We start from the raw sequence: 12479 nt of genomic DNA on the forward strand, positions 1-12479 counted from the left end.
TGTTTATGATTTATTCCTCGAGTTAAATGCCGCGCGACTGCGGTGAACATCTGCTTATCTCCTCGGCAATTGCCATTTCAAGCTCGCTTTTTTATTCCCATCGTTTCCTTCTTTTCTTCATCTTTTTCCCTCCATGGCTTTCATATTCCGCCTAAATCTCATGGCAGGTTTGCCGGGTAAAGTTTTAATTTTTCTGCTACCTTCTGTCCTGCTTGTATGGAAGGCGGGAGCCGGGGAATTGGAAATTGATGAGCTTCGTATCGGAGGGGTGCTCCAGGTCTCCGGGCCGCCGCGGCGGGCAGGGGAGGCGAACGGGAGCAGTAGCTGGCTGCCGAAGGGTAAAGAAGAGGATTGGAAGGAGGAGATTCTGCGGCTGGCGAGGATGCCGGAGGCGGTGGAGTGGGTGAAGGGGTTGAGGCGGAGGATCCACGAACACCCGGAGCTGGCTTACGAGGAGGTGGAAACGGGGAAGCTGATCAAGCAGGAGCTTGATAGCCTGGGAATCGAGTATCGCTTCCCATTGGCGAGGACGGGGATCTTGGCCACGATTGGAACTGGAGGTCCCCCGGTTGTGGCGCTGAGGGCTGATATGGATGCTCTTCCGATTCAGGTTCGTCCTTCTTTGAAGAAATTCAGAATCACATTGATTTTAAATTTTTTTTGGGTTTTGTTTTGGAACATCTGTTTGTCCATTTGCAAACATTTGGGCCGATTTTCGGTTTCCGAGTTCCTGATTGCAGTTTCTTTTTACTCATTGTGAAGGATGTTCCTTGAATCGAACATGTTATGCTTCGGAGAAATTATTTTATGTAGAAGTAAAAATTGTTCTTATTGCTGCCTATTTATTGAATATTTATAAATATTGAGCAAATACTTACAAAATACTCAACGAATATTCATAAAATACTCAACAATTACTCACAAAATACTCATATGTGAAATACTCAGTAATACTCACACTTGAGTATTTATAGTATTACTGAGTATTTATTGATTCGTTCTGATTGATGGTCCATACGTAATGATTTATCCTATAATTAGGCTTCTTCTAAAAAATTGAATGGAAAATTTTGGGTTAGGTTAATGATGTAGTGGATCGTCGGAAGACTCGGCCTGCAAGAAGGATTTTTGTCTCCCAATCCAGAGAGGAAGAAAACAAGCTTCAAAAGCTTCAAAGAGTATATTATATCATTCTCCCCTTTCTCTACTACAAAACTGGCTTATATAGGCTAAATAGAAGACTCTAGAAGAAACTTGAAAGAAGCACATAACAAACTAATTAAAATAGGTCTAAGGAGTAATTTAGTTAAGATGCTCTGCATCAGTTAACCTGCCTGAGATTTGATTAGAAAATATTTTATAGCTGTTAAACTTATTTTGAGATGAATGTAATAAAATTTAATTCATTTATCATATATTCTTTTTCATCTTAAAATGATTCATTTATGCATAGATTGTAAAACTCATCTTGATCAAATTTATGTAAGGGTATAATGGCTCAAATTTTCTCTAAAATGAACAAATGTTAGTACAAAGAATTTCAACTCCTCGAGTAGAGCTTCGCTATCAAAGGAATCTATGCTTTAAAATAAAATTGGTTTGTACATTTTTTAGGTCAGCCAATTATGTATTTTTCATGTGGAAATATATTGCACTGTCTGCCTTTTTTTATTTTCAACTAAGCAAAGCCATCCCGATTTAAATTTATGTATTTTTTTTAGTCAGCTATGGCCTGGTGGTTGTTTGTTAGTGAGTACTTAAAATGCAGAGGTTTTTCAAATGCATGTAAATTATATGCATTGCATTTTTATTTTTAATTTGTTTAAACAAATTCATGCAATCTTTATTTTTGTGTGTTTTTTTTTTTTTTTTTTTTAAATATGCTCACTAAATGCATAAAGGCATGGTGGGGACAATATCCATGAATGGTGTATTTGATGGGGCTTTATTTGGTACGGCTTTCTTATTGCTTTATAAAGTAGCTTTCTATATAAAAAATTATTGGAAGCAGGGAAAAAGCAGTGGCCCCAAAAGCTGTCCCAAACGAAGCTTATGGGGATGATATAGTATTGCGGTGACGATTAGCATAGTGATAGGGATGATCTAGGATTAGGGTTTTCTCATGAGACGAGATAGGGAAAGTGATCAGGTTGATATGATCACCACACGAACAAGAGGATGGGTATGATTAGTTCTACGGTGTTTTATGAGGGTTTGTAGGGTTGAGGGGGATTTGCATAGGGCATAGAAGTCATGTATTTTATTTTTTTTCGATTTGAATTATTCCTTGTAAACCAAAAATAACCTATTGGATGCATTTGCTTTTTTAATCAAATAAACACTTAAAAAATAAACACTCTTATATTTAAAATGTAGTGCATTCCTAATACACTCAACTGAAAAAACCTCCCTAATCAAAAGATTATTTGGATTGAATTTAAGGCTTTGTTTATGACATATTTCTTCTTGCTTTCTAAAGCAGCTTTCTAGTAGAAAATTGCTTTAGAAAATAGTAAGAAAGCTGTCTCAAATGAAGCCTAAAAATATTTATATTGGGGATAAGTATAGCATCTCTCTTTTTTCGAGCATAAATGCTCAACAACCGCAACTTAGAAAAAGCAAAAATAATAAGATGTGATTTAGGCATCAAGTTATTCACTATCTATCTCTTTATCTCTTTTCTTTTTCATTAATTAATAACTATCTTTTTTCTGAGCCGTGAGAATCTTATTTCCTTTATCTTAATTGACAAGTTTTAGTTGTACGCGCAATATATTCCTTAAAATGTATTTTTTTTGGCTTATTTTATGACTTTTCAGTTTTGTCCAGTGATCTATTAGTAGTCTTTCTTTATCCTTATATGCACATCTTGCTTTTGTAGGAATTGAACGTGTGAAACAATGATGTTCACATATGAGCTTTTTTCCTCTTTGCAAGTTGCAACATTTTGAAACTTCAAAGATACCATATGAGCCAGCATATTTACTTTGTTTTATTTTGATTATTATTTGTCGTTGAGGAACCTGAGAATTTTAATTTTTCATTTTTGAATACTTTAAATTTTTTTATTTTTTTTTACACTGTAATTATCGTTGATTATTTTTTCTTCTCTCAGGAAGCTGTAGAATGGAAGCACAAAAGCAAAGTTCCAGGTAAAATGCATGCTTGTGGGCATGATGCACATGTGGCAATGCTTATTGGTGCTGCCAAAATTTTGAAGGCTCGTGAAGATCACTTGAAGGTAAGTAATTTTATCTTCTTTAATTTCTGTATTGGCTTGCTTTGTACATCTTATAGTTTCTTTGTTAGTTATGTTAAGATGTATATAAAAGTAGAAAATATGCCTGCATTTGAAATGAGATTGAAGTTAACTCTTTTTTAAATAGTAACGCTCTTGTTGTTGTTAGATTGGGTCTCTTTGCGGCATTTTAATTGTTTTGATTTTTACTTCTATGAATTGTTGGGTTCCTCTGTATAACCAATCTTCGTTCTTGGAAGAGAATTTGATTCCAAAAGTATATATAAGTGGGAGATCTAAAACTGAATATATGGAGTGTAATTTTAGCAATAATAGATCTAGTGAGGGGTTTTGTGACTTTGGGTGATCAAGTCATTAATAAGAACATATATTTAGATATCTTGTGTCTGTTGCTTAGAGTGATGGTGAAATAGATAGGAATATTATTAGTATTCAAGTTGGATGGTTGAAGTGGAGGAATGCATTGGGCTTGTTATGTGATAGAAAAGGTCCTCTTAAACTTAAGAGAAAATTCTATAAGATGGTGGTGAGACCTGCAATGTTTTATGGTGCATAATGTTTGTCATTAAAAGAGAAGCATAATATTAAGTTAAGTGTTGCAGAGATGAGGATGCTCAGGTGGATGAGTGGCTTTACACTTAAAGATAGGATATGAAATGAGCATATACGTAAAAAGGTTGGAGTAGCTACAATGAAAGATAAGATTAGAAAGAGTCGCCTTAGATGATTTGGTCACATAAAATGGTGGTCTTTCGATGACACTGCTAGAAAAGTATATTTATTAGATTTTACTTGTGTTAAGAAAGATATAGGCAGATCAAAAAAGACTTGGTTATAAAATATTAGATATGACCTTTCTTTATTAGATTTAGATCAGAATTTGACTCTTAATTGAACATAATAGAGAAAAAAGTATTGATGTAGCCGGCTCATATAGTGGGATAAAGGTTTGTTGTTGTTGTTATTGTTTGATATAAGAGGAAGATCAATTTTCATCCCAATTTACATTTTACGTTTACTTCCTAACATAGTCTTAAAACTGTGGATCACACTGATCAGTGTGATCTAGAATCTGAAAATTACTCGTAGATAAGGATCAAATTGTTTAATATTTTCATAGTAATTTATCTAGTAAGAAAAATGATAATTGGATAAAATATTAGAATTCTTTTAAAAATTTAATTTTACCAATATATTTCACTAATCAAAATTATCAAATGCATCCTATTTTAAAAAACACACTTAATTCCTAATAATTTAAAGTCTCATGTTTTGAAATCATAATTAATTTCTTCTGCAACTTTTTTAAGGATATTGGTTGCCTCAATCATTCTTTCTTCAGTTTTATAATGAAGATGCATCATGTAAAACAGGATTAATTATTCTGTGTGGATGACGCCGTTCGAAAAACAATCAGAATGCACCACGTCACCCATTCGCTCGGAATCGCAGCTCGGTATCACTGACGTAATGTATTCTGATTGGTCTTTGGATGGCGTTCTGCTTCCAGTCTTTACACAGAATAATTTCTCTTAAAACAGGCTCGTCCACGAACCACGATAAAATATTAAATGGCATTAGATAATATTATTCAAATAAATATTGAAATATTATGTAAACTAAATTGCTTTTATGTGCTTTGTTGAATTATGTGTGGACGTCATTTAACACGAGAATAAAACAAATTTTAACATTGTAACTCTGTATCTCATCTTTGTTGCAGGGCACTGTGAAGCTGCTCTTTCAGCCAGCAGAGGAAGCAGGAATAGGTGCGAGGAAAATGATTGAAGAAGGCGCACTCGAGGATGTGGAGGCTATATTTGCTGCTCATGTATCTCATCAACATCCTACTTCTGTCATTGGATCCAATGTTGGTCCTTTACTTGCTGGTTGCGGTTTCTTCAAAGCAGAGATAAGGGGTGGGCAAAGTTCACCGGAAAATCCTCACAATTCAATCGACCCCATTGTAGCTGCCGCAGCTGCAGTAATCAGTTTGCAGAATATTGTGTCCCGGGAATCTAATCCTCTAGATTCACAGGTGAATAACTTAAAATATCACGAGTCAAATGTGTTAAGTGTTGATGTTTTCTCAAAGTTTAAGGTTTTGTTTGGGACGGCTTTCTCAGTGCTTCTTAAAGCAGTTTTTTAGTACAAAATTTTTAATTTTTTTACTAAAAAGCTGCTTTAAGAAGCAATAAGAAAGCCGTCCCAAACAAAGTCTAAGAGAGCCCTTTTAGCTGCTATGTTGCGTATGAGAAAAATAAATAATCTCATTAGTATAGTGCAACTGCAAACTGAAAGACTGATGCAGAGTAGTTATCAAAAATATATAATTTCACCTAATTGTATAAATCTTATTCCAAGTTCTTAACAATTTCAGCAACGTTTCATCATTTCTTTTTCACCATAGTTTCGATCTCCCTTTGTCAGGTAGTTTCAGTGGCAGCAGTTAATGGAGGAAACAATCTCGACATGGTACCTGAAATTGTCATCCTTGGTGGAACTTTCAGAGCTTTCTCAAATGCTACCTTTCATAAGCTCCGAGAAAGAATAGAGGAGGTACGCATTGAGATGTGCCATGATGTATTCTTGTTTTCAAATGATCATAGAAGTATTAAGACAACCTGAATTAGGAGTGAGAAGAAGCTGATTTCAATCTAGTTTATCAATGCCTTGAAATAAACTCAAACAAATAGTCAGGGGCGGAACCATCCTTAATTTTCAGGGGATAAACTTATAAGTAACAGTGTATAATTTTTTTGTTCATAAATATCCTTATAACTAAAATTTTTTCCAAGGGCGCTACCTCTCGGCCCTTATTTGTTCATATCCTTAGTCATTGTACGCTTCACAGATATGTTGCGGGATCAATTTGTATTTGGTTTATCATTTCCTAACAATAATGTCTCTACACAATGTGTTTAATTATGTTGGGGCAATTGTCTAAAGACCATAGTATTTTAAAACTTTTAAGGGGAGCAATTACCTAAAAACGCGTGTAAGCATACTAGGATATTCCAATTCAAGCCAACTCATAATTAATTTTGCTTTGTTTTTTTTCTCAAACTTCTTCCAAATCCCTTCTGCACCTTACTGTCTTTTGAACTTACATTAACAGGTTATTATGATGCAGTCTAACGTCTACAGATGCACGGCCTCAGTGAACTTCTTTGAGAAAGAACGATTCTACCCTCCCATGGTTAACGATGTGACAATGTACGAACATGTAAAGAATGTGGCCATTGGGTTATTGGGTTCGAAGAACTATAGGCTGGTTCCTCAAGTAATGGGTGCAGAAGACTTCTCCTTTTACTCTGAGATTATTCCTGCTGCTTTCTATTACATTGGTGTGAGGAACGAATCTCTGGGTTCAATTCATACAGTTCATTCTCCCCACTTTATGATTGATGAAGATGTTCTACCTGTTGGTGCCGCCTTCCATGCTGCCATTGCTGAAAGATATCTATCTGGACTTGGTTAGTTAGAGAACCATTCTTCTATATTTGATCGTGTTCATGATCATTTTAGAGCGAGCTGCTCTCCATAGTTTTTGCCATATGTATATAAATGATTCTTTCTTGAACTGGAGGAGGGGCAGAAATTTCCGAGCAATGAACAGTTTTTTGTACAGGGCGGTTATTGCAGATCATTGAAGCCAGCAGCGCAAATTTATAGCATTATTACTCCTTCTACGCCACCTATTGACCTATTGCTATTGATAGAAGTGATTAATCAGTCTTTCATGTTATTTTGATTAGAATAATATTGTTATGCTGCCAGTAGAAAATACTCATAATATAACTACAGATTACTCAACCGGACTTTTTATTGTGTGCGAACATCGGACGGAGAGAACCGTCCGATTTTTTCTCTGTTTACAGTAAAGCGCAGTCAAAACACAGCTGCTACAGTAACTGTGCTTTTACTATTGACAGAGAGAAAAATCGGATGGTTCTCTCCGTCTGATATCCGCACATAACAATATCTCTTGAGTTGGGCTGTGGAAGAAAATAGTATTTTGTTTTGCAATTTGACGTACAAAGCTGATTGAATGCTGAAGGTACCTCAGAGCAAGAAGAAACTGTTGAAGGTGTAGATTGGGAGGGACACAATTTATGAAACAAAGAGAAGAGGTTGAGAGTGACTGTGTTTTATATAATTAATATTTACTTTAAATTTTGAAAAAAAATATATATTTTACAGAAATATAAAATACCTTTTGTTACAACGTATGTATTTTCGTAACATTTTTAAAATATATAGTGTAAGAAATAAAAACAAACCAGTCATCACATGAAATCAAGAAAAGGGATTGTGAACATTTTATGTGGAGAGTATTGATGCATTTTGTATATTTGCATAAGCTTTAACGAAAATTTAGTTGTTAGTCAGTTGCAAGGTAAGGACTCACATCCTATAGGCCCCGCGAGGAACTCATCTAAGCAATATCAGGCCTTACGAGCCTGGGCCTATGAATGAAGCTCGCCCCTCTTGGGGGCAGTATAGACCTCATCGACCAAGTAACTCGCTACCTTTCTTATGGAAGTAAGACAACCATCACAGTAATTGGCCCTCGCCAAGGCACAATTGCCTTCATCCCCTGCACATCTAAGTCAACTACAGGAAAGCACCTACCTATAGAGCCCTAAACTCACCCTACCATGACCAACGACCACTGAGTTTATCTTATTTGAGACATTAGTTCACTCACCTTTTCCTCTATGCAATACTAGACTCAACACAACTCAATAGTAGCACCCCGACACCATTCATCCATTGATAGGGCTGCAAACGAACAGAGCTGAGCCGAGCTTACTGCACACTTGGCATTATTGAGCTTGCCCACAGACAAACCATCATATCTCTATAACCTCTTGCTCTCCCTCAACAAATCTAGAGGTGACACATTTCTAGAGTAGTTTGTGTAGCATTGTACTTTTTACTTTGTTTTGGGTATCAGTTTTCATAGCCCTCAAAACCCTTGAAAATAAGAAGTCAAGATGAACATTTTGGATCTTTAACTTGATCTTTTCTTTGAACTTTTGTATCTTTAGATCTATTTAGATTTTGAGCTTTTAAGTTTTGAGCAATTTTATAACAGCTTTCTCTAGCATTTCCCTTTCTCTTTTTCTCTTCATTCTCACATATCTTCCAGTACACACGCTCACAAGGTCAACCTGCTAGTAAGGTTGGGTGTCATATTAGATCAAATGACATAAATTTGGATCAGGTTTTAGCTACATTTTTGAAACTAAAGATCATTTATATTGATGTCCATGCTCTACTCTTAAATCTCATCATATGATCTACATAGCATGAGAAATATATCTCGCTCCCCTCCTATAATATATTAATTTCTATGCATCACCTGATAATTTACCTTCAACACTTAACATCAATGCTTATATTAATATAATTTGTTATGCTCCATAAACCTTTTATTCACCTCCCTTTGGGCACTACCTATCATTATAGTCTATTGCACTTCTCTTCCCCCCCCCCCCAAATCTTCTATAACCCAAAAAAAAAAAATTTCTATAATTCACTTTGCATGTCCACTTGTTTCCTCTATTATTGTATTTCAAATATTTCTAAGCATTGTAATCCTCAGGATAATAATAAGGGACATACTAAGAGAAACTTGTATAAAAGATATAGGTTTGTGAGCCAAACCACTTTAAGATTCATGTTTTGTCTATTTTTGATTGTTTATCTGATCATCTCATGATGTCTATCGATTTAACTGATCGAACTATTTATATGTAGAGTGCTTTTCTTATCTTTTCTAACATCAAAATAATTATATTTGAAGTCCATATCCATTTGTTCATACATAGGGGCATAAGTACCAAACTCATCTAATTTAATTTAGTCTTGATATATCATCAAAAAAGTAGCTTGATCAAGCACGAATCTTGAAGCAAATTTAAATTGAAAACTTCCAAAATTAAATCTGGAGCATCTTAACTATGATTTCAGCAAACTTGTAGACTTATAGTTGAATTGAGGAGGCGAACCCAATGACACCAAATTCAATCCAATTTGAGCCCAAATAAGTCCAAATCGAGGACCCAAAACACATTTAGAATGTTCAATTTATAAATTGGATGATCAAATGATATTCAAATGTGACATGCTTATAGTCGAATCGAGCGACTAAACGAGAAGAATTCAACAAGTCAAAGATTACCAAATTATAAAATCATTAAGACATTTTAATTCTTGATAAATAGTTTATGATCGAGGGAGTCAATATCGATCATCCATAAAAAACACTCCCAACATCACCTTGAAGTTCTCTTTATTTACTAGCCACAATACTCCCAAAAAACTATAAATATGTCACTTATTCTTCATTTAGAGTGGGACAAGAAAGAGAAAGGAGAGAAGAGAGTAAGAAAAATGTGTGAGCTCTCTTGCCACTAAACTTCTCCCCCTCGACAACCTCCTGGCCACCGTCTGCCATTGGACTTCTGCACTGCCACCGACTGTCACAGAACTTCCGCCCGACTACCGACCATTGCTAGACTTCTGCTCAATAGTTGTTAGACTTCCGCTTTACCACCGTCAGATTTCTTCCCGACCGTCATCATTCACATGAAGTTCAACCCACTTCCTTAATTGTCCTCAACTTTAGAGGTAATATTTGTAATCTATTCAAATACTAGTTGAATCATTTCAACTAGGCGTGGCCCCGTAGTCTTTTCTTTTTTACAGAGATTTCCATGTAAATATCATGATGTTTTTAAGTTATCTGATTTGTGTTAGATATCCATGTAATGCTAGGACGAAAAATTCTTTTACTTTACCATCACAAATATTCTAGCCCGCAACAAGTCTATCTATTTGAACTTTTTTTTTTTTTTGAGTCATTAGAAGTTTTATTTGAATGTTTTTTGTTCCATTAAAATCATCATGGTGAGATACTTCAATAAAAAATTTTGTTGAACAATTAATGATTTCATAGACCCAACAAAGCTGAACTAATTGATGATAAAGATGATTATTTTGTTTACTGTCGGGCAATCGCTTATTTGGTTAGTTAATGTTTAGAAAAATAATAAAATTTTGATATTTAAAGTTGAAATATTCTTTTAAATTAACAAGAATTAAAATATAAATTAGTTCTATTACAATTTTGTATTAGATTATACTTGTAGTAAACTAATTAATTTCTTACGGTTTACATAAAACAAAATTTTGAATTGTACGTGATACTAATAAATAATTATGCATAAATAATTGTAAAAAATTAATTCTTTTTATTTTTTAAAAGTTATTAGTTGAGCTTAAATTAAATTAAGAAAAATAATATATACAGCCGATCAAACATTTTGTGTTCTTCATTTATTGTTTTTTTTTAATATTAGAATTTTGTCAATGATTTCCCCAAAAAAAAAAAAAAAAGAATTTTGTCAATGACAGCTCCAAAGAAAATCTTGCTATACTCACTAAAAGCCTCGGTGATGTTGGAGAGAGAGAGAGACCAGGTCCTATAATAAACCAACAAGGAACCAAAACCAACGAGGCCAGATCTAGCTAAAAGCCTCCAACTGAGTGGCGCACCTCAAGAAAGAGAAGAGAAGCGAAGAGAAAGACAGAGTCACGGGTTTACATTGTAACTTGAAACCACCCTGCTTCTCTCTCTCTCTCTCTCTCTCTCGATCTCGATCTTCTCCCAAGCGCTTACAGACACAGGGACACATATTCCCTTCTTCTCCACCCTTCTTCCTACTCCCTTCTTTAAAAACCTAAGAAGCCTACTACTGCCCCATTGTCCTCCATCAACCCCGAGGCCAAGAAAAAAACCGCCTTTTCCTCGCTGGAGAAATGCTGGATAGAAACTGGGAGGCGGGGGGAGGGGAGACGGCTCAGGCCATGCCGGCGCCATTCCTGACTAAAACGTACCAGCTCGTCGACGACCCCTCAACTAACCACATCGTGTCATGGGGCGACGATCGTGTCTCCACCTTCGTCGTTTGGCGCCCGCCGGAGTTCGCGCGCGACCTCCTCCCTAACTACTTCAAACACAACAACTTCTCCTCCTTCGTCCGCCAGCTCAACACCTACGTCCGTATTTAACTTACGCCTTCTCATTCTTTCCTCTTCTCCACTTTATCCACTCTTACATAGTTTCATGTACGTTCTGTTCTCGCCAGGGATTTAGGAAGGTTGTGCCGGAGAGATGGGAGTTCGCCAACGAGTTCTTTCGCAAAGGAGAGAAAAATCTCTTATGCGAGATCCACCGCCGGAAAACCTCAGCAGCCGCGGTAGCCGCCGCCAGCTCGTTACAGCCATCTTTCTCTCCACTCTTTCAAACCCCTTTTGAAGATTATTACTCTGCACCCGCCGCCGCGAAACGCCTCTTTTTACTCGGTAACGTTAGCGAAGCTGCAGCCATCGGAGGTTCGGCGCCGGCTTTGCTTGAGGAGAACGAACAGCTTCGGCGGAGCAACGCGGCGCTTATGTCTGAGCTGGCTCACATGCGGAGGCTTTACAACGATATCATTTACTTCGTGCAAAACCACGTCCGGCCGGTCGGCCCCAGTGGTTCTTTCTACGAACTCCGCCGTGGGGCGGCGGGTCTGAACTCAGGAGGAAGTGCGACGTCTAGCAGTTCGCTGACTATAGCTGATCAGGACCCATCGGCAAGGCCGGATGGGAAGGATAGTGAGAGCAGTGGGAGCCCAACGAAGCTGTTCGGCGTTAGTATCTGTGCTAAGAGAAGGGAGTACCCCGGCGAGGCGGCTTCCTCGTCGACCAAGCTGCGACTCGGTTTGAATAAGGAATGCCTTGGGCTTAATCAAATGCCGCCTTCTCCTTCTATGTAATATGGGAATATGTGCAGGGATTTGTATCTGTGCTTTGATGTTTTGTTTCTTCAGTAAGTAATTTGTTGGCCCGTATTTAATTTGCTAGTGCTGCAAAAAGATGAGATTTTTGTTTCACCGTAAGATTATTCGCTCGTTAATAAAACTATAAGGGCATCTCCGACGGCAAAATAAAGCTAAATTTTAAAACGCTGTGATGCTGCTCCAATCTAACTGTATTCTGCGAAGGTAACTTTTTTTCGGCTGAGAGCAAAATAGCTTAGGTGAGGCGTTGCACTGTTCACTCACAAGTAAATGATGGAGGATTTGGCGTTCGGCTGGAGCAACCGAACGACGCCATACGTACATTTGATGTTTGGCATTCGGTTGGAGATGCTCTAAGAGATAAA

The 12479-nt window shown here is 36.7% G+C and overlaps 2 protein-coding genes across 3 annotated transcripts; both read left to right on the forward strand.

Moving 5' to 3' along the window:
• On the forward strand, nt 1-6954 carry LOC110098273 (IAA-amino acid hydrolase ILR1-like 6). 2 transcript variants are annotated; one of them, XM_020825041.2, is made up of 5 exons: nt 1-610; nt 3116-3241; nt 4983-5297; nt 5690-5818; nt 6393-6954. In XM_020825041.2, the coding sequence occupies exons 1-5, from the start codon at nt 134-136 to the stop codon at nt 6738-6740; spliced, it is 1395 nt and encodes a 464-aa protein (XP_020680700.1). In that variant the 5' UTR covers nt 1-133; the 3' UTR covers nt 6741-6954. The 2 variants fall into 2 exon arrangements, with proteins under 2 accessions (XP_020680700.1, XP_020680699.1); XM_020825040.2 differs by having other exon boundaries at nt 6-610; nt 6378-6954.
• A 4135-nt stretch (nt 6955-11089) lies between these two features.
• On the forward strand, nt 11090-12090 carry LOC110098261 (heat stress transcription factor B-4c). The gene is made up of 2 exons (XM_020825020.2): nt 11090-11329; nt 11419-12090. The coding sequence occupies exons 1-2, from the start codon at nt 11090-11092 to the stop codon at nt 12088-12090; spliced, it is 912 nt and encodes a 303-aa protein (XP_020680679.1).
• Nucleotides 12091-12479: the final 389 nt, after the last annotated feature.

The sequence above is a fragment of the Dendrobium catenatum genome, unplaced genomic scaffold, assembly GCF_001605985.2.
Source record: "Dendrobium catenatum unplaced genomic scaffold, ASM160598v2 fragScaff_scaffold_249, whole genome shotgun sequence".
NCBI classification, from domain to species: Eukaryota; Viridiplantae; Streptophyta; class Magnoliopsida; order Asparagales; family Orchidaceae; genus Dendrobium; species Dendrobium catenatum.

What these genes read in the sequence shown, in the direction of transcription:
- LOC110098273 (XM_020825040.2), top strand. Translation starts at nt 134, where the DNA reads ATGGCTTTCATATTCCGCCTAAATCTCATGGCAGGTTTGCCGGGTAAA. An exon ending in TGGATGCTCTTCCGATTCAG is followed by an intron (nt 611 to 3,115) that starts GTTCGTCCTTCT and finishes TTCTTCTCTCAG; the next exon opens with GAAGCTGTAGAATGGAAGCA. An exon ending in CTCGTGAAGATCACTTGAAG is followed by an intron (nt 3,242 to 4,982) that starts GTAAGTAATTTT and finishes TCTTTGTTGCAG; the next exon opens with GGCACTGTGAAGCTGCTCTT.
- LOC110098261 (XM_020825020.2), top strand. Translation starts at nt 11,090, where the DNA reads ATGCTGGATAGAAACTGGGAGGCGGGGGGAGGGGAGACGGCTCAGGCC. An exon ending in TCCGCCAGCTCAACACCTAC is followed by an intron (nt 11,330 to 11,418) that starts GTCCGTATTTAA and finishes TGTTCTCGCCAG; the next exon opens with GGATTTAGGAAGGTTGTGCC.